A 25,648-nucleotide genomic window follows, 5' to 3' on the forward strand; every position below is an offset into this window, starting at 1 on the left:
CTTATATAACTGCTTCTCTGGGACTGTTTAGGCTCATCTAGTCAAAACTGCTTTCGGCAGCCAACCACATTTCACCCAGCGTAACTCTGCCCCCAAATAACTCCCCCAGGTCTCTCTGCTAAGGTCTTCTAATCCTCCTAGGGACTTCTCAAATCATTTGTCCTTGCCTTTCAAGTCTTTTGTAGTTTATTTTCTCCTGGCCACTTCCGAGGCTTCCTTCTTGGCTCTAAAATTGCAATGAATGGGCCTACGCTTTCTGATGTCTCGGGGTTCCTTAGGGATCTCGGTTGCTACTGCCTGGCTCAGCAAGATGATCTGACCCAAGAAATTTCGAGATTTTAATGGAAATAGCTGACCCTCACCTTTAATGGAAGATGGAAGTATAATACACAGGAAAACTAAATAAGGCAGAAGTATACAAAATTAGAAAAACAGACCATTCATAAAATCAAATATTGGTTCAACGACTGTTCTATCCCAATGATAAATCTTTGTAGAATACGGGAGCCACCATTCCATGGTAGAGGACTGCACGGAGCTCTGGTTAATCCAAGAGCAGCCTTACCTCACAAACGGGAGAGGTCTCCAGCTGTATTTGACCACTGTAGGAAAAAAAAGGATATAAAGTGGAATTTAAAGCATACATACTTCAATGTAGAAAGAGAAAATACATTTAGTTACAAAAAGGTCAACATACTTTAGTGCAGAATCTTGTAAGTCTAAGGCTTCTGCTGATTCCACAGGATAAAAGTTTACAACATTTCTCTCTGAAACATCTGTGCTTAATCTAAAGAGTAGGAAAAAAAGATGTTAGCACGTTAGTTAAACTTTTCGTAGGTTCTATGATTTTAATAAATCCAATGCCTTGGGTCATATTTAGTTTATAATTTTAGTATATTAAAAAGTTATGTTTATCATTAGATTAAGTAATCAAAGGTTTATGGTAGAAATTGCAAGCTACATGGCATTTTCCCACCATGTGCAAAATTTTATATAATTTGAACATCATTTTCTATCTGCTATTGGTACTGAAATACAACTTATTTGCAATATAATAGCAATTTCTGCCAAAGTCATAGGTAGCACAAAATTCTATTCTAGAACTTGATTAATTTATAGAGGTAAATAAAATTGCTAAGAGTACTATATTATGTTACATGTATGAAGGGCATTTTGTTTTAATAGGAAGATATCTCTGATATATACTAGTACTCTCATTTTAAAAAATTAGAATTCATAAGCAATTTGATATGCAATTTTACTTCTGAAATTGCCTTACAGATAGTTTCTGAATTTCTGCAATTTTAAGAGTTGAATTCTATTTAAGATCTATAAAACCAGGAATTTCTGTAAGTCATATGAAAGTTACAAGGCTACTGTAAAAGGTAGGGATGAGTCATATTATATATGCCCTATTGAAAATGCTGTCAAATCTATAATCAGAAATCCTTAAAAAAGAAACCAAGATAAAGACAAAATATGATACCAATATTCAACTAGGTTTTTTTGATGTTAAGTTTGTATGAAAGGTAAACCTCTAAAATTTAATCCTATAATCAGTGGTTTAGCTCAAACAACAAAAAGTTTGGACCTATGAAATATGAGATAAAGGAAAAACCCAATATTTATGTGTATTTTTATTATTAATATTCAGTCCCAAGCAGCTAGAAATAAGTGACTTCTTGAAGAGCTCTCTCTTAATAGAAACAAACAGTGACCCTTTCTTTAACGCTATTATACTGGCTCACAGAAACATTATTATAAGTTAGAACTGCCCTATCATGATAATTATTCAGGATGAACAACAAAGATCTAAAGCAGCCAAAGTAGTGAGTTATTTTAGGCAGCAAATGAAAGCCATATAAAGTTTTACAATATGATACAATTTTAAAATAGCATTCCATAAAGATGCAAATCAATTAGCTCTTGGAAAGTTACTCAGGGCTGTTTTCTTCTGCAATTCGCAATTCGAGCACACACCCACCATTCCACTCGCTCTACATTCTGGGCAACTCACTGCCTCAAATGTTTCCAAGCTAGAGAGGAATCTTGAGGTCCTCAGTTCATCGCACTTCTCATGAAGGATGACGAAAGTAAGGCCCAGAGCTGGGAACCCTCCTCCGGGTCACCGAGATCTTCACTACTGGGCTCCGGGCCCACATTCCCAAGACACTTTTATTTCCCCCAAACGAGGCTGTTCTTTTTCACTTTGTGGTTCACATATTAATCAATCTCAAATTTGTAAGAAACGTTTATTGGGGGCGTGATACAAAATGCAAAAGGTACAAGTATTGAAATAATATATTAAGTTTGAGCCCAAGGGGGGTCCTTTCTCTGTAATGTCACACTTTAAGTCTCGATTCTGGACTCATGTTCCCTTCCCATCTATACACTTGGCTTTGGGAATCTCATCCTCATTATACAGCTCTGTTACTGCAGCACCTTACGAAATGACTTTCAAATCTAAGTCTCGAAGCCCCAGAACGAAACTCCTAGCAGCAGAATGGACATTGCCACCTTGGATTTTATTCAGCACGTCCTACGCGGACCACAACTTCCTCCTCCTCAACCCTGGGGCCCTCTTGGTTCCCCATCTCAGATAACCAGAAACCTGGTGCTCATATCTAACCAGTCTGCACTGTTCCTTCACACTGTTCTCACCACCCACCGCAAATAACCTGCCAAAGAACTACAACAGTGCCTGCTAAGGGTCTACAATTCATAAAAATATAAAAAAAAAAAAATACTAATTTAGAAATACCTACAGAAAAACATCCACAGTAATATATTTCCTTCCAGTTTTAATTTTTTTTCTGTTTTGACACAAAGAAGACCTAATTCAGTCTATATAATTGGGATCAAACCTTTGCATTTTATATACTTTTAAAGTGATTACAAAATGAGCATTCTTTTTTTTTTTTTAACGTTTATTTATTTTTGAGACAGAGAGACAGAGCATGAACGGGGGAGGGTCAGAGAAAGGGAGACACAGGATCTGAAACAGGCTCCAGGCTCTGAGCTGTCAGCACAGAGCCCGACGTGGGGCTCGAACTCGTGGACCGCGAGATCATGACCTGAGCCAAAGTCGGCCGCTTAACCGACTGAGCCACCCAGGTGCCCCTAAAATGAGCATTCTAAAATATATTGGAAAATTTAAAAAAACACATTGTATCAGCCATGTTCTATTCCATTTTATAAAGGACCAAATTATATTTAAGTATCTCTAAAATATTACATTATTTCATTTTCCCCAAATGTTTGCTATAAAAATATCTTCCCCTCATAATCTTTGTTCATATCTCTTCATCCCTTAGGATACATTTTTAGAATTTATTTCAGAAAGTTTACATATATTTTAGACAATGGCCATGTACTACTAGGATGTCTTCTAGAATGGTTTTGCTAATTTGCCTTCCTACTAGCAGTTTATAAATTATTTCAGATCTTCACAATCCTAAAAAGTAAGTACGTGGATCCCATCTCACAGAGGAGGAAACTGGCGTGCAGAATAGTTATATCTTAACCCACATTAGTGGTGTTGGAGCTGGGTTCAGAACCTGTGGCTGGCTGATCCAAAATCTGTTCTTTACCCCCAGATGAGCTGCTTCCCCATTCCTTATAATTTCCCACAAACACATACAACACACACACGTGTCCTCTTGTCCCTGTTTCCCACCTTCTCACTGACTTCCCTGGTTTAGAATGTGAAACACAGCTCTTTAAAGAACATGCTTTGATTAGGCATTCACGAATAAGCCAGGCTCTGAGCCACACAGTAGGGAGAATTAGGAACACGAATAATCGTATTTTTAAAGCACCACCACCTCCCTCTACATATGAAATAAAGTCTGGGCTCCTCAACACAGCATTTGAAGACATCCTCAGCACCCCTCCAACTGCCCCTCCACAGCTTCTCAGCCCTGGCTGTGCATCAGAAGCACTGCCCAGATTTTTAAAAGGTGGAAACAGCCAGACCCCAGCCTCCCAGGTAGAGTCCACGCCTGCTCCACTCCTTCTGACCTCCATGCCTTTGCCTAAGCTTTTAATTCAATCCAGGGTTTGCTTTTTCCTTGAAATGGCCAGTAATTAAAGGCCCAGATGAACTACCCCAGCCTTCAGGGAGGCCAGCCCCGCCATCTCCCCATTTCCATCTGCGGCCAGGAATTCACTGGAGCCTATCACTTCAAGCACCTAAATCAATTACACTTACAAATAGCTACTCGAAGCCATCTCTACCATAGCTTAAGTTCTTAGAAGGCAAGGGCTGTGTCTTGTTCATCTTTATATCCCCAGAGGTGCACGCAGATCTTCCCATGATCTCTAAGCACTCAATTAATGTCTACAGAACTGAAATGCTTTTCAAATCAATCGCTAAAGACTTTCAGCCAAACACACTGACCCATCACTATTCTTTTAGGGCCAAGCAACATTGGTGGTGAGCCATTACTGGCACTCTGGGACTTGCTAACCACCCTTTTCATGAATTGCCAAAATGTGGTATAATTTCTGTGTTCACCATATTACGAGACCGTATCATTTTCATATTTAAGTCCACAAGACCCATAAACAGTTTACCAGGAATAAGCTTTGGATCTATTTTCCTAGTGATAAAGTAGTTAGTACCTGATACTGGCTATATTGTCTTACTGAAAAATATTTTGTTCACGGGAATTCCATGATCCTTTGCTAAGAAACCAAAAAATGTATCTACTGCATTCTGTGCCTCTGATGACAATGGCCAATTCAATTAAAAACTTATCTCATAACCCCAATCTTTAGAAATATATTATTTAGGTAACATAAGTTTGGCATCTCAAAATAAATACGATAGTACTTGATAAAACAATTCTTTGATTTTTGGAAAATCTCCTTGGTATTTCTAGAAGTCAGGAGTTGAACTTGAGGCGACATCAAATATGCATTTTCATCGTGTTGCTATTTTCTAAGAATTATGCCAAAAACTCCCATATGAAGTTCATGAAGGGTGAATACATTTCATTAAGGGGTAGCAAAAGGGGGGAATGATCTCCATCACTTCAGAAGTGGGACTCTGACGCTTATGGATCTTGCAAAAGCTTTTCTTTTTGGGGGTTAGACTGAGCCCAAACTGTGTACAGATTTTTTTTTTTTTTAATTTTTTTTTTTCAACGTTTATTTACTTTTGGGACAGAAAGAGACAGAGCATGAACGGGGGAGGGGCAGAGAGAGAGGGAGACACAGAATCGGAAACAGACTCCAGGCTCTGAGCCATCAGCCCAGAGCCTGATGTGGGGCTCGAACTCACGGACTGCGAGATCGTGACCTGGCTGAAGTCGGACGCTTAACCGACTGCGCCACCCAGGCGCTCCTGTATAGATATTTTTAAAGGCGAGACGATATACTCACACGAAACCTGGGCCAAGGAAAGACACACGTACCTGTTGGGATCTTGCAGCAAATCTACCGCTTCTCTCAGCTGTTCGATCATCGCCATATCCACATCCTGGTCTTTGGATGAACTTATTCTGTAGCATGAACCAAGCATAAGAGTGACGATGATTACTAGAACATGGATATTATCTAGATTCTTAAGAGCACACTTATAAAAATGCATCTAACATGTAAAAGTGATTTCCACAAACTCCACCTTATAATGAACGTGTGTCAGTAGCCTGCAGAGGAGATGGCCAGAGTGTGGTGGAAAATGGAGCTACTGGGTGGGGGAAGCCTGGCTCTGCTATTAAACAGCAGCTCACACAAAGTCTCAATGCCCACGGGCCTGTATCTGCTCCTCTACAAAATCAAGGCGATGTGCCCTCTGGGTGGTTCCCTCGCTGTGCTTTCCTGAGCCCTGGGGGGATGCCCTGATGCAGCAGGCCTACAATACTTTTGCCTCTTCCAACTCCAGTGCTACCAGTGTGGCTTGCTTGGTTTCACTGCTTTCATACAATATGGGGTTTTGCTGCGGGATAGTGGTTCTCATTCAGTGCAGGCTCTTTAGGCAGCAAAATCATCTGTGGCACTTGAACAAAAGGCCAAGCCAGAGACTGGGGCTCCACAGGCAGGGTTGAGAATGATTAGATAGAAGATTTAGAATGGGGCTTCCAAAGCCTTATACACAGTTGACCTTTGAACAACGCAGGTTTGAACTGCATGGGTCCGTTCATACACGGGGTTTTTTTTTTTTTTTTTTTTCCAAAAATATATTGGAAAATTTTTTAGAGATTTGCAGCAATTTGAAAAAATTCACGGATGAAATGCATAGCCTAGGAATACTGAGAAAGTTCAGACAAAGTTAGGTATGTTTTTAAGAATACATCATATAATACATATAACGTACAAAATATAGGCAAATCAACTGTTTATGTTATTGGTGAGTCTTCTGGTCAACAGTAGGTTTTTAGTAGTAAAGTTTGGCGAGGGGGTGGGGGAGTTGAAAGTAATCTACAGATTTTGACTGTGCTAGGGTTGGTGCCCCCAATTCCTGCATTGTTCCAGAGTCCACTGTGGTTTAAAAGAACACCCTCCCTATAAAATCTCTTCCCTATAATTCTTTGATTCTATAATCAAGCTAGTCCTCCTTGATATTACAGAAATATATTCAATGAATAGATAATACAGGACAGTGATGTGAAAGGTACCTAGCAATGTTTTTAAAGGTCAAGAGATATTTGATCATGGTTCCTGCTCTCCACTACAGAATATAGGTCAACGTGTTTCTCTAGGTGGAAAAACTTTTTTTTTAATTTTCTTTTAGTGTTTATTTATTTTTGAGACAGAGAGAGACAGAGCATGAGCAGGTGAGGGGCAGAGAGAGAGGGAGACACAGAACCTGAAGGAGGATCCAGGCTCTGAGCTATCAGCACAGAACCCGATGTGGGGCTCAAACCCACGAACCGTGACATCATGACCTGAGCTGAAATCAGATGCTTAACCGACTGAGCCACCTAGGCGCCCCTAAGTGGAAATACCTTTTAATATAATAAAGACTCACTAAAGGGGAGTCTCCTACAAGATATGAAGGAAGGTCCAGGCCCACATGCCAGATCATGGAAAACGAAATCCTGGGAACCGAAAATCTACTGCATGCCACATGGTCCATATTCAATTCCCCTGGAAATGGTTCATCATATGATAGATGACTCAGGCCCTCCCCTGTAAAGCTGGCCAAGTAAATCTTTATGTGCAATAGAGTTAAAGGGATATCCGTGTGATGTGAGATTCCTTGGGTTCAATGCCAGTCCTTTGTAACCCTGGGGCAAGATCATCGATCTCTCTGTGCCTCAATTTTGTCATATGTGAAATGGGGGATAATAATAGAACTTATCATACAGAATTGGTGTGAAGATGAAATCAGTTACTACCTATGAAATACTTAGAACACTGCTGAGCATGGAGTGTTTAATAAATGTTAGCTATTACAATTTTAGACACAGGACCAAGACATGAGAGGTATACGGTTTTCTCAGATCTTGAACCTGAAGGCTAGGTAAAGAGTGACTGGGACTACGCATTGCTCTGGGTCCAGTTGTTGGTTTCTTCAGACAAATGGCAGTAAGCTAGAATCTCCAGTGTAGAAACTTCATCTAATCTCCTGAATCACATTCTATCCACAGCCTCCAATCAGATGAAACTCAAGGCCAAGGAAGAGGTGTGACCTTGCACCGTAACACCCCTATACCATGACAATAAGCATCTGATAGGAAAAACTTATCAATGATAAGAAAAACTTATCAATATCACTGGGTGAGAATATAGGCTTACCCAAAGTAAAGCAGACCAAAATTCTATCACGACAGGCCTGCCTTCTGCTTGAACCATGAACTTTACAGGTAGCTCATAACCAGGCCCTGGATACTCACATTCCCTCAGGTTGCCAGTGCGTGTCCTCTTCTATCCGTAACAGTTCTTCACAGTCCTCAGCCCTATCCTGTGGACAGAACATATGGGAATTCTGAGAGCCACTGGCTATCAACAGTCAACAGTCAAACCCTGCCCTCGTCCATGTTCACAGGACCATTAGTCACAACAGCCAAAAGGTGGAAACAATCCAAGTGTCCATCTACACATAAATGGATGAACAAAATATGGTCTATACATACAATGGAACGTCATCGAGCCTTCAAAAGGAAGTTCCGACACGTGCTACAACACGGTGAACCTTCAAGACATTATGCTCAGTGGAATAAGTCAGTAACAAGAAGCCAAATACTGTATGATTCCACTTATATTAGGTCCCTGGAGTCATCACCCATAGAGACAGAAAGCAGAATGGTGGCTCCCAAGGGAGGTGGGGGGGCAGGGAATGGGAAATTACAGTTTAATGGGTTTGAAGTCTCAGTTTTACCAGATAAAAAAGGTTCTGGGGATGGATGGTGGTGATGGCTGCAAAACAATGAGAATATTTCACTGAACTGTACACTTAAAAATGGCTAAAATGGTAAGTTTTATGTTATAGATATTTTACCACAATTAAAAATTAAATTAAAGAGATCTGACCCAGGACCACAATACTGGTTAACTTAGAGTCAGAAATGTAAAGCTTAATTCTATTTCTTACCACCCTCTTAGCACCTCTTGCTGTTGACAGATTCCTCCATTATTAGTTGGGTTTGTCAGTCACATGAGAATACGCATTGTACTGTTTGTGAGACGAGGTGTGTGTGTGTGTGTGTGTGTGTGTGTGTGTGTGTGTGTGTGTGTTCTTGGGAAAAAAGTATAAAACAGCTAACAGAAAATGCCTCAGAGTGACCTTTCCAGAAAGAGAAGACATTCATTTCCAGATTTTAAAAATTTCCACTTTTCTCTTTTTACAATGGACATACTTCTAAGAAAAGTATTCACCTAGAATGCATTGAAAAGAATGTGAATCTCTTTCCATGTTAACTTTTACTAGATGGTAATGGCAATTCTATTACATTTGCAAACTTATCCTGATGCACTGAGTGGTGGAAAGTGGAAAGCCAAGCAATTACTGAATATAAAAGAAAATCAGACACATTTACAGACAAACGGAGAGGTATGTCTGACAGGCACCAGCTCCTAATGTCAGAAAATACACACCCCAAACTTTGAGAAGATGTTCCATGTTATAAAAATCTGAGGACACTGGCAGTACGTTGGCATTTAAGGTGACAGATTGGTAACCTTGAACTTAAATGTTAAGGTGCCAAACAAAAGAAGATTTAAAAAAAAATTATTTGATCCTCAACTTGCCTTAATATACGTTATAAATTCTGAACGGAGAACATCTCTTCCATCAGTAAATTGGTCTCTTTCTTCTCCTGAGTTGTCATTGTCCCCCAGAAGGGAAGGCTCTGGTTGAAATTCCTGATGAAAGTCCCCTATCAGGAAAATACAGAGAAAGACAAAAAGATGGTCTCATGAAGAGACAAGCAAAGCACAGATGAACCTCAAAACCAGCTAACTATTTCAGTCTCCTCTCTTACCTCTTATAGAGGTGTATGAGTGACCCCACTTCTCTCTTCCCTGAGGGTGTCAGGAAAAGACGAATAAAGGAGGAAAAGGAGGGAGAGAAGTAAAAGAAATGGGAAGCCCCCAAAATGAACTGGAAAGTCAACTCCTCTTCGTGGCTTAGTCCCTTATGAAAGCAATGAGATCTCCTGTAACTTTCTCAAGAAACAGAGGAAAGAAAGTATAAAGAGGCAAATGGAACAGCAAACAGATCTCTTCTCCCCGATCTGGAAACTAAAAAGAATCAAGGAGGGCTACTTTTAAGGACTCCCCCCAGCAGAATACCCACTTCCAGAACAAAGAGGAAAAAACTCACTGGTAAAAAATCACAGAATTCTTTTATTTTAAGTTTGCCTAAAACACTACCTCCTATACTGTATAATGTTATAAAGATTATCTACTAAAAAGGCAGTTATATTCTTGCATGAAGTATACAGTGATATTTTTTGGAGACTGTATGGTTCCAATCATAACCTCAGATAAACATAAATGCTAAACTTATGTGTTAAACTAAAAAAACCTGAAGGTATGAAGTGAAAGCAAATGCTAGTTGGTTCACACAGCTCCCCTATCACTAATGAGGGCATATTCAAACTGTTAGGGAGACGATCAGCATATTAATCTAGTTCTGTATTATTCACATATCATGAAATCATGTGCTAAAAATCAGCAAACACTAAATTTTAGGATTTTCTTTAACAGTCACTGAACAAATAGGAGTAGTAAAAAAAAAAAAAAAAAAAAAAAAAAAATCAAAACCCTGCCCTAATGTAATCAACTGAGGGCTTCCACCAACTTATGAAATACGTTGCTAGGATTTTCAAGGTAGGCAGGACATAAAGTGCTTAGTGATCATTTGATGATTATTAGAGAACCAAAGAACTTTAGAGCTACAGAAGACCATGGGTAATTAGGTAATTAGATATTTCCTAATCTAACCATCTCACTTATAGGTGAGAGAATTAAGGTCAACTATCATGTCCAAAGTCAAGCGGATTCCTAGGCACACATCTCAACTATATTTCCTCCCTTCACGTGTGGTTAGAAGTGGCCATATGTCCGAGCCTAGCTTGTAAGAGATGGGCACTCCTAGGCCCAGCCCATTAAAAACCTCTTATGAGCAAACCTCCACGTTCAGCCCTCTTCTGCCCTAAAATAGGACCTTGGAAGTCTTGTGTTAAAGATGGTGGAATCTCAGAATGAAAGCAGCGTGGGTCTTTGGAGGGGAGCTGCCTGCCAATCACCAACTCTCGTGTAGACTTGATTTGGATTGTGTTACGCCAGGGAGATTTGGGGATTTCATGCGCTACCATGGCTGTTGTTGCCTAATAGCTCTACATAGCAATAGTTTCTTTCCAAGAGTGGATTTAAAGACTGTTATATAAATCTTCAAAACGAGAACAACTCTATTACTGGCTAGCTGTGTGATCACTGGCATGTTACTTAAACTGTCTGGGCTTGGTTTCCTCACCTGTAAGACGGAGATGATTAAAATTTCGGAGTTTTGGACTTTAAATGGGATCACTTTCACAAATGAGCAAAGAGCCTGGTGCTCAGGAAATGCTCAATAAGCATTAGCTATCATCAAGGCCCTATCGGGACAGATTGCAAACATAGCATTTGAAACTTAAAAACAAGCACTTTCTCCCCATCATTCATTGTCAGACCTTTAACTGGGCTAAGGCGATGGCACGAGTCCTCCTTGATGATCTGTTCTTCTTCCATGATATTTGACATTGGCACGTTGAGGCTAACCGTGTCTTCATCAGAAGGCTAAAAAGGAATAGTGCACTGCTTTATTCCAGGGACAAGTGTTCTCAATGTAGATTAAGAGAATGCTATATGATAAAAAAAAACCAGAACTGTGATTCTCAAACACATAATATTGAGTAAAAGATGCCAGATACAAAGCACAGTTCCACTTACGTAAGTTCAAAAACCAGCAAAACTAATCCATGGTGTTTGAAGTTCAGATAACGGCTGCTCTTGGCTTGGAGGGTGGGCGCATGAGTGGGCTTTCTGGGGTACTGGTAAAGCTCTGTTTCTTGAACTGGCAGCTGGTAATACGGGTGTGTTCGCTTTGTCAAAACTCACTGAATTAACACTCAAGTGTCTCTCTGTACATGTTTTGAGCTAACATTTTGTCAGGTACCTGATGGCATTTTCCAACCTAAGAGCAATGGTCAGGGCACTAAGAAGGACTATGTAATACCTGACAGAACAATGGAATAATTGTAAATATATATAGTGTGATGTTATAAATATGGTCAATATCACAGTGGCCCAAAGGCCAACCAATCGTTGTAATAGCAATGATACTCTGAGATCTGACGACAACACCAATTTCCCAAACTACATTAGGCTTTCATGCAGCTCGTCACAAAAAGCAGGCAATATCTGGGGGCACCTGGGTGGCTTAGTGTGTTAAGTGTCTGGCTTCAGCTCAGGTCATAATCTCCAGGTTCGTGGGTTCAAGCCCCATGTTGGGGCTTGGAGCCTGGAGCCTGCTTCGGATTCTGTGTCTCTGTCTCTTTCTCCCCCCACCCCCCCCCCACTCGTGCTCTGTCTCTTTCTCTCTCAAAAATAAATAAACGTTAAAAATTTTTTTAAAAAAAGCAGACAATATCTGTGACAATACCTCATTTATTTACAGTGCATCTTATGTGCAACATTAAGCTTCGGTTTATTTCCCTGTTTTAGGGTGAAGAATATAGGAATTTAGGCTGCGTCAAATATATGAAAGTGTTGAATGGCTGTAGTACTTAAAAGGAAATGTGTTCCGTGCAATTTTCAGAGTAAGGCTTCAATTCAGTACTCAAAGTAAGTTGTCTCTGGGGTGCTAGTTTCTCACAGTAGCTGATGAAGTTTATTCAGATAATCTAGGATTCCTTCACAAATGAAATACAGAGCCTCGGTGACTTTCGTACGTCTCCATTTCAGTGTTCCTATTTAGTAAAAAGCTTTCCAAATCACAGGGATCATGAACCGCCACAGAACACATTTCAGGGAGTTGTGGGCTGTTCCTCAATTTTTGAAGCCGTGACTTTCAGGATAGTGTTTGTTTACATTTGGACGCGTGCACAAATCGTTTAGAAACCGGTGCAAAACAAGTGTGCATTTCATCCAGTAAACAGATATTCATTCAGCTGCCAGTTATTTTGCATGTTTATCTTGAGAAAAACACGTTTTAAACTTCTTAGAGACAAACGCTAAATGTACTCAGACAATGGCAACAGCCAAGGGAGTGAGATGTGCTTTGCAAATGCCACAGGGAGACAGAAGTGGGGAGCCAGATAAACCCTAGTAAGCGGTGAGATGACAACATAATTGCCAAACAAAGTGAAAAGAGAAAGCTACACTGGAGGAGGAGTCAGAATGCTTTTCCTTCTACAAATTTCTTGGAGGTGTTCTCAGGTAATGAGGCGGCCGTGTGAGACCAGATAAAAAGGCCGAGGGAAGATTCATGCACTCAATACTGTCAAATATAGAATCCTTTCTGTGGTCCTTCCTTCCACCCTCCTCCTCTCTTGAAAGCTTAGCAAAATTCCAAAGATACGCATCTAGTTAAAAGGGACAGAATAAACCCTTGGCCTCCTTTTAGAATGATTTTAGCCTCCTACTTATATTAAGTGAGAACAAAAGGATAATGAGGTTCTTTGTGTGATGTTTTATTAATGAACTTAATTATCCTTAAAAAACAGATAAAGGATAAAGCAGAGTCTGTTTTAACTTCATAGAAAATAAGCTGAGGGTGAGTAATTTCTGAAACAATGGGACATTTCAGGGGACTTATGAGTTTTAATAAAGCTAAGGGAGTTGAATTAAATACAACTTATAAAGTAATGTGTTGAGTATTTCCTCCCCCAGGGAACCACAGTAAACTATTCATGTGGCTTCATGAGAGTAATTTTCTTTTATTGAAATTGGCCTTCTTTTTCTCCCTACAAACTCCTTTCGAAATGTTCTGTATTAGAAAGACTTTAAGGTATCTTAATTTTTTAATACATTGCTTTATAAAGCATGTTGTAGGAAGTAAAATGCAATATCTTAGCTACACATTAATCCTCAAACACCTGAAGAGAACAGGCAAAAGGCACTTTCTTGGAGTCACACAGAGTACAAAGGAGAACTCCTTAAATGGGGTAACTGACCTATTAATTACATCTTCAAAGAGTAGAATTATATTTCAAAACTCAGTAACCACAAAATCTCAATAGATTTCCTCAAAAGGGAAGACTGATGATACATCCAATCCCTCTACCAGCTGTCCCTTCTAGCTCCCCTGCTCAAGAAACCCCACTTAATGGTATATTAGCGAAAGGTTTCGGGGAATCTAACTATAAATGAGATAAATGTGCTAACTGAGCTATTTATAACCACTTTAGGAAGCTCTCGTGTGGCTTCTTGGCTTACAAGTAACCAAACTTTTATCCAACCGTCTCAAAAAAACGCAATCGAAGACTTTCAGGAAAACAAATATTGCTATAAAAACTCTGGCTATTCAAAATCGCACTTCCTATGGGTACACTGCTAAAATGCAATGCACATTTGACTCCTTAACATCTATCCATGCAAATAATTTTTTTCCCAAATTATTCTGTCAATTAGAAACAAACATATTTATAAAAATGCCTCATGGGTACTTGCAGACCACTCTTAGTCATTTCATAATATTTATTAAGCATTCGAGAATATTCTAGGGGCACCCAGGTGGCTCTGTCAGTTAAGTGTCTGACTCTTGATTTTGGCTCAGGTCATGATCTCGCGGTTCATGGGATTGAGCCCTATGTCGGGCTTCCAGCTGACAGGGTAGAGCCTGCATAGGATTCTGGATCTCCCTCGCCGTCTGCCCCTCCCTGGCTCGTGTGCACACACACGTATGTGCGTTCTCTCTCCCTCCCTCAATATAAATAAATCAACTTTAAGAAAAAAAAGAATATTCTAGATAATGTCAGGAGTGTGGTGGGAGGGGAAGGAGATAGGGACTCTACCCTTGAGACATTTACAAAATATTAAAGATGCAGAAAAAACTAACAGCGGCTCATATTTCTAGAACACTTGGATTTCAAATTGCTTTCACAAACATAATCACACCTTCTCACATAGATGCATTAATGCCCTTTACCACAGAGGAGTTCAGGAATGCAGGTAAATCCAGCTAGAAGGACAGAAGGAAAAATATCTAATCACGAACTTTACCTCTGTAGCAGATAAACGCTTGTCTCCATTATCACTTCCAACGCCCGAATCAGAATCCTTCTTGCTGGGATAGATGCCATCAGTATGGAATCCATTTAGAAAAAAAATGAAATCGCAAAGTTCACAACAAGATACATCAATTTACATTCAAGTAATGACTCTGCTATACAAATTTTATTACTACCATAAAGCAACGAATCAGCCCAATATTAAAGGAGGTTAAGACAAGGGCCTCATGAAAATCAGATACTCTGTCTAAGCAGAGTAGAAGATAAACTCTTTGTGTTCAGGGTTTCATAAATTCATACTCTAACCAAGGGGCCTGTTCTTTGAAACAGTTAACAATGTTCTCATTTTAGTGATTCCAGTGTACGAAAAGCAAAAACTACCTAATTGCTTTTACCTTTTACGTTACAAGAGGCTTTTAACTTTTCTATAGTTACTTTCAATAATTCTGTAAGCCTTATACCCAGTGACTAAATAAATTTGATGTTTATAAAAGTAAAATAATGAATACATATTTTAAGCATTAAATAAAGCGATCATTAGGGAGCCTGAGATTTTAAGCCACCATGTTTACTCTTTTAGTAAAAAGTTAAGGAAAGGTCTCTGCAATGAAGACCACTCAAAACAACCTGTGTTTCTATACATGTGTTCAGCGTGGGAATTTTGTTCTCTGAAAATTCAAGGCCCAATTTATGCCACAAAAAGGCCAAGGGCATGTGAAAGGATTCCAACACATCGGTTCCAAACAGGAAATGGCAAAAACTATGCACACCACATTTTTAAAAAGACAATTACAACACAAAACCTGTAGTGTTTCTTAACAATGTTCTGGTGGCATATTAAAAATTAATAATTAAAAAAAAGCATACCTGAGCCTTTATGGGTGTTTTAACTGATAAGTAAAAAATACCCATATTTATATTATGGATTGCATGTATAAAGATACATATATATGCGTTATAACATACACAAACGGTCCTCAAGAAAGACCGATTATTGATTAGATTAGGGAAGGTAAGATTTGCAAGATGCCGAAAGGTTATCCACACCATAATCTGCGCTGGTTAAGAGAGACCAAGGGATTTTTTGGACTTACCCACCCAACCAGTGCACTCTGGCCTAAACAAATCCTAAACAGGGGCTTTCAGCCACTGCAGTCACACCCACCTGTCCTCCACGTGCTGGTGTAAATGTGGCCTCTCCATCGTGTGGAGATAGAGGGAGTCGGTTGTCTTCATCTGACATGCTTGTATGCTCAGATACTTGAATATGTGCACTTTGCCCTTTGTGCAAATCTATGGAGAAATTAATAACACATATTTTTAATGTTTTTTAACGGCAAAACAAAATGTAAACCCTAGACATTTGACTGTGTATTTTCATTTAAAATAACACTTTAGGGGCGCCTGGGTGGCGCAGTCGGTTAAGCGTCCGACTTCAGCCAGGTCACGATCTCGCGGTCCGGGAGTTCGAGCCCCGCGTCGGGCTCTGGGCTGATGGCTCAGAGCCTGGAGCCTGTTTCCGATTCTGTGTCTCCCTCTCTCTCTGCCCCTCCCCCGTACATGCTTTGTCTCTCTCTGTCCCAAAAATAAAATAAACATTAAAAAAAAAAAATTAAAAAAAAAAAATAATAAAATAAAATAACACTTTAACAATACACACCCAATTTGGCCTCTCCAAAAGATACGAGAATTTAGGCAACCATTGCTTCCAGATTCTACTTTGAATAGAAAACCATTCTAAAAGAAGTGTGTTTAAGTCTAAATAGTGTAAACAAATATAGAAGTCAGGTAACCGACATGGTTTAACATCCCACTTCTGGAAGCATTCACTTTGTTCCCACATGGTTTAACAGCTGAATTCGAAACTTATCTCTGAAAAACCGACAACCATATTTGAAAATGTTTGAACTCCATTTCGCAGCTCACAGTCATGTAAGGCATGTATTCCTCCTTGAGTCTAAGCCATACGCTCCATGAAGGAGTTTCCAACGACCGTACAAATGCCGCCATAATCACACCTGTAATTCTGGGACTGCAGCGATCAGAACAGTGAGCTAAACCCTAGTAAACGGACTCTATGTAGCAGAAGACGACGTACTGTAGTCGGATTCACCCAAGGTTTCATCTTTCAGAGACTGCAATCAAGTCTAAAACAGTGTGAATTCAGCAGACGATCAGAGGTCCGGCTCTGCCCAGAGTTGCCGCCCCCGCGCCCCCCTCCCCACACCACTGACAGCATTTCTCCCTGAAACCGCTTTGCTGCGGGCCCTCACCTGTGCTGGAGGAGACTGCAAAGGGTTGTTCTCAAGTAGTAATACCTGCAGCCGTTTCATCTCTCTAAAACAAATGGGAATCACGAGCACTTTATTGCAGGAAAAGTCAAACTTTACCAAGGGAAGTTCTACTAGTTCTAAAGAACAGGGGAGGGGAAAAAAAAGAAAGAAAGAAAAAGAACAATTTCAGAAAGCAACAAGATTAAACGGCTTAACATTCAAAACTTAATTTTCTGCTTACAAGGAAAACTATCATTTAGCATAATCAAAGCCAGTGATGCATCAGGAATATGAAGTACGTGTATAACATGTTTTACTAAAGGGGAGGGAAAATCTTTCACTGGGAGCCCAATAATTTTAAATTGTTGTTAGTTCTGATAGAAGCCGGACACACTTGACATTTACAATATCTATTGTTCAGAAAGCCCTCTCTTCCAGCAAAACAATCACGTAAGCCACACCACATCGGTCGTGTTTATATTTTAACTTCAGCTGCTAGCATACGAACAATGTGCTAATTACAAAATATTCTTATCCAGTGAATGTATCTGGGCTGGCATAACCTCAGAACTAGTTACAAGAAATATGTTCATGTTTTTTTTACTTCCACTTTAAAAACTAAATTTTATCGAATTTGGAATTTTGCAATGGACCCTGTAATCCTGATTTGATGAGGCTCCATTCTGCTGCTTTTTAAAAGTCTTCTGTAGCTCCACAAACAAGACAGAACATTATATTTAGCTTAAAATCCCCACCCAGTGGCACAGTAAACACTCAGTAATTTCAAGCATTCCAACCGACATTGGCAGCTGCAAGGAACGAAGTCACATATATTCCACAGAGCAAAGAGGCTGAGCCACGCCAGAGAAGTAGAGTGACACGGGCAAACCACTAAGGTCTCTCTGTGTGGGACACTCCAGCGGGTTCCGGTCCGCAGGGGCCTCGCCACGTTTGTTATGGGACCTGGTAAGGGGTGAAATACGGTGCTTTGGAAGACACAGGGAGTTCCAAAATGGAGGATGAGCGGGCCGTAGACGAAGTGACCTGCAGTGAGCATGAACACAATTCCTCTTCTCCTCCCAGTAAGCCCTAGGGTTTTCACTTTACTCAGCTATGCCACTTCAAGCTCCACAAACAAAGATGCTCTTAGCAACCGGTTATCTCCTCTCCTATTCACTGCAATCTGGGCGTGTAAGGGACTTTCCTTGTTTCATGCCTTAGCGAATGTGAATTACTCCACAAGGAGTCAGGAGGCTAGTGACTAGAACAGAGGGACTAGTGCTAGAACAGAAGGAGCAGAGCACCCCACGTGGCAGGTCCCCAGCTAGGCTCCTGACAGGCGGCCGTGCAAGAGAAACTCGGCATGTGTAGTTTGCAAACTGCCCCGAATAATTCGCTGCCCAAACCCAGTCCACACCCCCTATCCTCAAGAGCAGGGTAAGTGATTTGCCTCACCCCCTACTAGTCCTGGAGGTTGCCTTGAAGGCTCTGTGAGCAACGGAAGGTGGAGGAGAGAGGGAGATGGGGAACGTGGAAAACAGCATGGAATCAAGAAAGTCAAAGGAAAAGGGAAAGTAAGATCTCTTTCGCTTCATAGTTTAGTTCTAAAGCCCGGGTAAGAATTAGAGAGATTTATATACAAAAGGAATATCCCCTTGCTGTACCCGTAGTGGTATCGATCCATCTCTAAGGCAGTTAATTTTACTCACTAAACTTAGGTTGACAAATTAGGAGCAAAATGTAACTAGACTCTGTTTCTTCAACTCTTTGCCACTGGAAATGAAGACTTTTAAGTAAGACCGAGGGCTAAGATCCTGGAAGTCATAGCAGGAGAGGGAGGAGAGGCAACTTAAATAAATAAGGTGAAGTAAGAATGGCTTTTACAACGACTATTCCCTTTAATTGTAGTTTGGGACACAATTACCATCTTAGTTTAGGAAAACGAGAGCCTGGCAGTTTCACAACAAGAAAATGGCGGGGAGAAAGTGCTAACACCAGCCCAGACATGGTCAAAAGAAGAAACAGGGCAGAAAAAGGGGATGAGAAAAAAAAATCCCAGGGAACCCTTTGTTGCAAAGAAGGTCAATGAGTGACTCCTTTAATCTTACCTCTGTCCATTCATGTCCTAGAAAAAACAAAGTATGGTCTCCTGGTTGTAGTATTTGTAGTAAAACCACCACAAAATGATTGGGTAATTAAGGCTACAGACTAGTTTTCCCTCCTCAGATTGAAAGCATATGGGGAGGGGTACTCAAAGAGGAAAAACAAGTAAATATGGAAAGTCCTTAAATTCACTGCCTGCAAGCACCATCAATGCTCTTTTGTTAATGGAGTTCTCCCCAGTGAAGCAAAAAAGAAATTTGATATTCAGGAAGTTACTTAAAAAAAAAAAAAAAAGTTTCCAGTAAACGAAAGCCTTAGCTTTGAGTAGATTTTAAAATATTAAACCTGAGAAAACATAATTATGAAAAGGATAGAAATTTGTAACTGATCTTTTCCAGGGAAAGGAATGCTTTCAAGGTAGGAGCATAGGGGGGCACCTGGGTGGCTCAGTGTGTGAAGTGTCCGACTTCGGCCCAGGTCGTGATCTCCCGGTTTGTGGGTTCAAGCCCCGCATCAGATTCTGTGCTGACAGCTCAGAGCCTGGAGCCTACTTCGAATTCTGTGTCTCCCTCCCTTTGCCCTTCCCCCACTCACATTCTGTCTCTTGCTCTCGAAAATAAAATTAAAAAAAAGACATTAAAAAAAAAGGTAGGAGCACAGGAAGTGGGGAGAACAAGTTGTGTGGACACACTTTTCACATGCTTCTCAACTACAATAGGCAACCATTCCATGGCTCCATTACATTTTTCTTTTGAAAATGAGAGTTTGGGGATTTGTAATGATTTGTCAGTGATTAGCATGAGAGCTTAAATGTAAAGAAAAGTTTCCGTTAATGCTATGAAAGGTTAAATGCTTACAAATGTGTTGTTAGTAAGAGTTTCTCCCCTTGGTACTTGCTCGAACCAAGAAAAACAATGTCATCCAATCAAAATGCATTGGACAATGACAGAATGAAAAAACAATGTTTTTATACCAAGTCATCTCAAATATTGAAGTAATACATCTTTGTGCTGAGATGGTTTCTAACTTTGTTTCTTTAAAAATTTTTTTTTTAATTTTTATTTACTTTTTTTTTGAGAGGGAGAGAGAGGGAGAGAGAGAGAGAGAGAGAGAAAGAAAGCGCACACACTCGGGCACACGCAAGTGGGGTAGGGGCAGAGAGAGGGAGACACAGAATCCCAAGCAGGCTTCAGGCACTGAGCTATCAGTACAGAGCCTGAGGCAGGGCTCGAACTCACGAACTATGACATCATGACCTGAGCCGAAGTCCGACGCTTAACTGACTGAGCCACCCAGGCACCCCATAACATTCCTTCTTTAAAAATGCACAAGCAAGGTGACGGTGGCAGGCAGGCACTCAAATGTCCCATCCATAAAAGCACAGTGCATTTTATAAAGTTCTTTCCCTTCCATGAGCTTCACTGGCTTGCCTTCAAGCCAAAGATCGAAATGCAGAAAAAAATCAGGTAGCTCTCAACTTGCCGCAATAGTGTCAGATTAACCAAATGTTTTAGCTTTTCTTTCCAAATATATGCTTTTGCTTTGAGGTATATTTAAAAAAGATTTTTTTAATGTTTATTTATTTTTGAGACAGAGAGAGAGAGAGACAGAGCGTGAGCGGGGGAGGGACAGAGAGAGGGAGACACAGATTCCTAAGCAGGCTCCAGGCTCCCAGCTGTCAGCACAGAGCTCGACGCGGGGCTCGAACCCACGAACCATGAAATCACGACCTGAGCTGAAGTTGGACGCTTAACCAACTGAGCCACCCAGGGGCCCCTGATGTGTATTTTTAAATATATGTTTGAAAGTGGGTATGCCCAGGGGCCTTAAATGGAACTGATGGAAATGAATGCGATCTTTGAAAACCAGAGCATGTTTTTGGGAAAGCACTCAGTGTTCCTTCCACTGCTCCTCAACTCCTTCTGATTCAAGTCTGAACAAGAAGCCCAAAATCTGAAATTCAGATCCACCACCATCTACAGAGCTGCTTGTCAAAGTTCTTAATGGTGCACCATTTCTGAACAACTGTATCTTTTTATTTGAACTCAAAGACAATATGTCAGAGGGACATCCTGGACAGGCCCACAGCCGCAGGAAAGGGTTCGCCTGAGTCAGGCTCCCGAGTAGGGACGTCTGAGCAGGCAACCAGTCTCGGTGCTGACACTCTGGAGGATCCCTGCTTCTGGCCTCTGAGAAATTCACTAAAACTGCCAGTGACATTAGTCCGACTACCATTTCATCAGGGGCAGTGCCCTCACCTGAAGCATAGATTCCGTACACAGTGGGTGGTGCCTAACCAGGTCTACCAAATAGCCAAAGCCAGAAATCCTAATAGCTGGGTCTACAAGACCAAGTATATGACCTAAAGTGTGGGCTGATTGTTCCAGAACATCACACATCCATACCAAAAACAACTCCTGTTATGAATTGTGTGTCCTCAAATTTCCTATGTTGGAGTCCTAACCCCTAGTACCTCAGAATGTGACTGATTTTGGAGGTAAGGACTTTCAAGGGGTAATAAAGTTAAAATGAGGTCATTTGAGTGGGCCACAACCCAACATGACTGGTATCCTTATACAAAGAGGAGATTTGGGGCACTCAGGTGGCTCACTGGGTTAGGTATCTGACTTTGGCTCAGGTCACGATCTCACAGTTCATGAGTCCGAGCTCAGCGTCAGGCTCTGTCCTGACAGCTCAGGGCCTGTAACCTGCTTCAGATTCTGCGTCTCCCTCTCTCTCTGCCCCTCCCCTGCTCGTGCTCTGTCTCTCTCTGTCTCTCAAAAATAAACGTTTAAAAAAAATTTAAGAAGAGGAGATTAGGACAGAGACACAGAGGAAGGATGATGTGAACACATGGGGAGAAGACAGCCATCTGCAAGCCAAGGAGAGAGCTCTCAGGAGACACCTTGATCTCAGGCTTCCAGCCTGCAGATGTGTGAGAAAGTACATTTCTGTTGTGTAAACCACTCAGCCTGTGGTACTTTGTTACGTGAGCCCGAGCAAACTAACACACACACACACAGTCTCATACAGGGGAATGATAGTGTTGCTGTACCCCTTGACTAAAATGAAAAGTTGGATATTAACTTTTCTGTCATCTGCATGTGAAATTCACAGCATTCATATCAAGATAATAAGTAATATTATTAGGCATACACAAACATGACTAGACAAACCGCCTTCTTCACAAAAGTAAACCAACAAATAATAATAATGAACATCTCCTATTTTATTCTTTTTACCTTGTGGTAAGACTTTAAGGTAATTTCTTCTGACATTCAGTTCCCGTAGAGCTTTCAACTGACCTATCTGCTGGGGGAGGGCTGTGATCTCGTTGCAGCTGACGTCCTGCATCAAAAGCAAAGGCAGAAATGATAAGCATCTTTTTCCAGGAAATCAAGCATCCCATGTGAAATCTCCTTCAGGAATTTATGTATTTATTTTAGTAGCCTTCACGCCCAGCACACAGCCCAGCTCGGGACTTGAGCTCACGACCCTGAGATCAAGACCTGAGCTGAGATCAAGAGTTGGACGCTTAACCGACCGAGACACCAGGTGCCTCCTTAAGGAATTTAAATATGAGGGCAACTACTCGGGTACATTTTTATCCTGGTCTGTAGGTCAGGCTTAGAGAAGAAAAGGAAAGTGCAGCATTTTGAACACTGAGGACAAAAAGAGAAAAGGAAGGATATTCGGAGCATTCAGGAGCTCCTTTGCCGGCCTCGCACCTGCTGCGTTCATGTGCTTCAGTCTCATTTAATTCTCACCACGAACCCCTGAGGCAGTATTAGCAGCGTAATATTTACAGTCAGAAAAATGAGGCTCAGGGAGGTTAAGTCAGGCGTCCAAGGCAGTTACCACTCGGAACAAATGCCCGCCCACTGTGAAGCCACCATCCCACAGTACCTCTGAATAGAACGTCACACATCCTACTTACCAAACACTCACATCTGACAGTGAAAAAACTGTGACCATGAATGCATCTTTTGGATGCGTTATTTATTTAAAATGGATTTGCGACTGGAAGGCTGGGAAGTTTGTGGACCTGAACACCTTTCGGTACATTTTCCAAGACTGTGGGGCATGCGGATGATGTCTTTTTTGCACTGAAAGACTAACATCCTATCAACAGTTGACTGGAACCGCCTCTTGACGAGGGCAGAATGAAAACTATGAGATGTATAATCTTATTCTCCCCTAATCCCACTCTTCCACTTTCTCTGGAAGCTCTGCTCGGCTCTCCACCCCCCACCCCAGCTCCTCTATTGTCCAGACCAACACTCCATCTCACTGGGCACTATAATGGTCTCCTTGATCTGCCCCTCAGACCCACCTTTCACAGAGCTGCCGGAGCGTGCGCATTTCACTGCATCATTTATCAACTTAGACATCTGCAACAGCAATGTCTCAGAAACCCATGGGGTAAAGTCCCCGACTCCACAGCAAGGGCCAGCAGCTACGGTTCAGATGGATTTCTCCAGCACCACCTCTCTGAAAGCCCTTGCTTGCATCCCCAGGCCACGTGATTGGCAGCTGCCAGTGTGTGCCAAGGGTTTCTCAGTCCCAAACTTCTTCCGGCTCTTCCCTTGCCTGGTGTGCCCCTCCCCAATATCGTCCTCTTGTCCCACCTGCATCCTTCAAGATTTAATTCAAGGCTCCCTCTTCTCTGAAACCTTTGTGGAGGTTTCCCCCACTGTCCCCCTCCGAACGAACACCCACGGAGAATGCCCTTTTTCCTTGGTGGTCCTGTGGATAATCTATTACCGTATTCACGTGTGCACACATTTGCCTTCTCTTAGAAGCCTGTGAACTCCTAGATGGGAGGCTCTCATTCACTCCATCCTTCTGGTGCCAAGCAGAGTGCCGGGACTAAAGTTAGGGACCAGGAAGTGCTGGATGAAATTTCTGAAGCCCATTTATGTTGACACTCCACATGCCGTGGCTCTCTCTGCCTCATGGCTGGAACCCCAGGATGCTCCCACAAACACACCAATCCCTGGCAGGTCCCTCCTGGAAAGGCACAACCACAGATATACTTGGGCTAGGAACGATCCCAGTGGGATCAAGTCTTCAGATACCCCACATCTCTTCTCAATCTGCAAAAACTTCCCCTTTCACTCCCCCTTTTAGAAGGCAGCAGAGCCTCATTGCAGAAATCGGTTTCACATTCACTCAGATGAGAATTCACCATTAACCAGTCCCCTCAAACCCCAGGGCTCCCGTAAGAACAGGACTATGCAGAACACAGGGCATCACTGCCCTCTAATCTCTTCTCATCTAAAAATCCTCCGGTGACCTGGTAATCTGCCAAGGTCACGAGGCTGCTAAACGAGTATCACTTGCTGAAGAGGAATAAAATCACTCCTGATAAAAGGGAATGAAGCAGGCCTCTGCAGAGGCTGAGTGCACAATGCAATGAGCCCGCGGGACTGCTCAGCTGTCTGGCCGAGGGGAGGTGGCATGACAGGCTAACACAAGGTGTTCAAAGGCGTCACCCCCAGGCTGGCTGTTGATGCATCACTCCTGGCCCAGAAAGTCACATAAAATTCCTTGAGAAACATCCTTAGTGTTTAAAAACAAAGCAAAACAAATAACCCACACCGCACATCTGCAGAGAAATACAAGTCTAAGGAAATAATTATAGAATTATAGAATTATAAGTCTAAGGAAATATACAACTCCAGAGAGCTGTCCAGTCACTTTTAGCCCCTCACTGCATCAGCAAATAATTCTGCCTTTCTGCAAGCACTTCCATGTACGAGAGGTAAAAAGTAAAATGCTACCTTTTCCCAATTCCTATGGTATCTGATCAGTCACAAGTACCAACAACCAAACCCTTTCAATGAAATCTTTATCTTTCTTTGCCTCAACCGAGTCACAAATAAGCAAGTATCCTTCCATTCCATTCTCTTTAAGATTTTTTAAAAACGTTTATTCACTGGGGGGTCTGGGGGGCTTAGTCGGTTAAGTGTCCGACTTCAGCTCAGGTCATGACATTCTCACGGATCACAAGTTGGAGCCCCACGTCGGGCTCTGTGCTGACAGCTCAGAGCCTGAAGCCTGCTTTGGATTCTGTGTCTCCCTCTCTCTCTGCCCCTCCTCCACTCACACTCTGTGTGTGTGTCTCCCTCTCAAAAATAAACATTGAAAAAATTAAAAAATTTTTAAATGTTTATTCATTTTTGAGAGAGACAGAGCGTGAGCACAGATAGAGAGATAGGCGCCCCTCCATTCTCTTTTAAAAGAGCCTTCACACAAATAGTATATAGGGATATATACTATATACTAATAGTATATATTTCTAGAAATATATGAGATTAAATCATGCTATGGGACTCACAGCCAGGCATAGTCACACTGGTGATAGGAGTGGAGGGTCCTTAGGGAAGAAATAATGGGAATGTTCCTTCTCTGGAGAGAAGTTATGTTATTGACATCTACAGTAGGTCTTTGTAAGTCTGTGTATGACTGCACAAGAAAAATCCTTTTGCAATTTACGGGAATCACAGATTTTTGATATAAAACTGAAATTTTTCAGAAGCTTCAAGGACAGAATTCTTTAAAAAATCGTTCTTTCAAGAAAAAGGAGGGGAGAGAGGGAAGCAAAAGATA

General features: G+C 41.4%; 1 protein-coding gene across 5 annotated transcripts in view; it reads right to left on the minus strand.

The window, feature by feature from the left end:
* LRCH1 (leucine rich repeats and calponin homology domain containing 1) overlaps positions 1-25,648 on the minus strand; it is a 202,981-nt gene that overhangs the window by 41,150 nt on the left and 136,183 nt on the right. For all 5 annotated transcript variants that reach the window (XM_045476397.1, XM_045476365.1, XM_045476376.1 and 2 more), the window contains exons 4-13: positions 22,279-22,384; positions 16,934-17,070; positions 15,826-15,953; positions 14,653-14,716; positions 11,121-11,226; positions 9,196-9,323; positions 7,842-7,909; positions 5,418-5,504; positions 698-787; positions 566-602 (exon numbers count right to left, since the gene is read on the minus strand). In XM_045476397.1, coding sequence (XP_045332353.1) covers positions 566-602; positions 698-787; positions 5,418-5,504; positions 7,842-7,909; positions 9,196-9,323; positions 11,121-11,226; positions 14,653-14,716; positions 15,826-15,953; positions 16,934-17,070; positions 22,279-22,384 — 951 coding nt within the window. The remainder of the gene's footprint in view (positions 1-565; positions 603-697; positions 788-5,417; positions 5,505-7,841; positions 7,910-9,195; positions 9,324-11,120; positions 11,227-14,652; positions 14,717-15,825; positions 15,954-16,933; positions 17,071-22,278; positions 22,385-25,648) is intronic.

This window comes from Leopardus geoffroyi, chromosome A1 (genome assembly GCF_018350155.1).
Source record: "Leopardus geoffroyi isolate Oge1 chromosome A1, O.geoffroyi_Oge1_pat1.0, whole genome shotgun sequence".
Classification (NCBI taxonomy): domain Eukaryota; kingdom Metazoa; phylum Chordata; class Mammalia; order Carnivora; family Felidae; genus Leopardus; species Leopardus geoffroyi.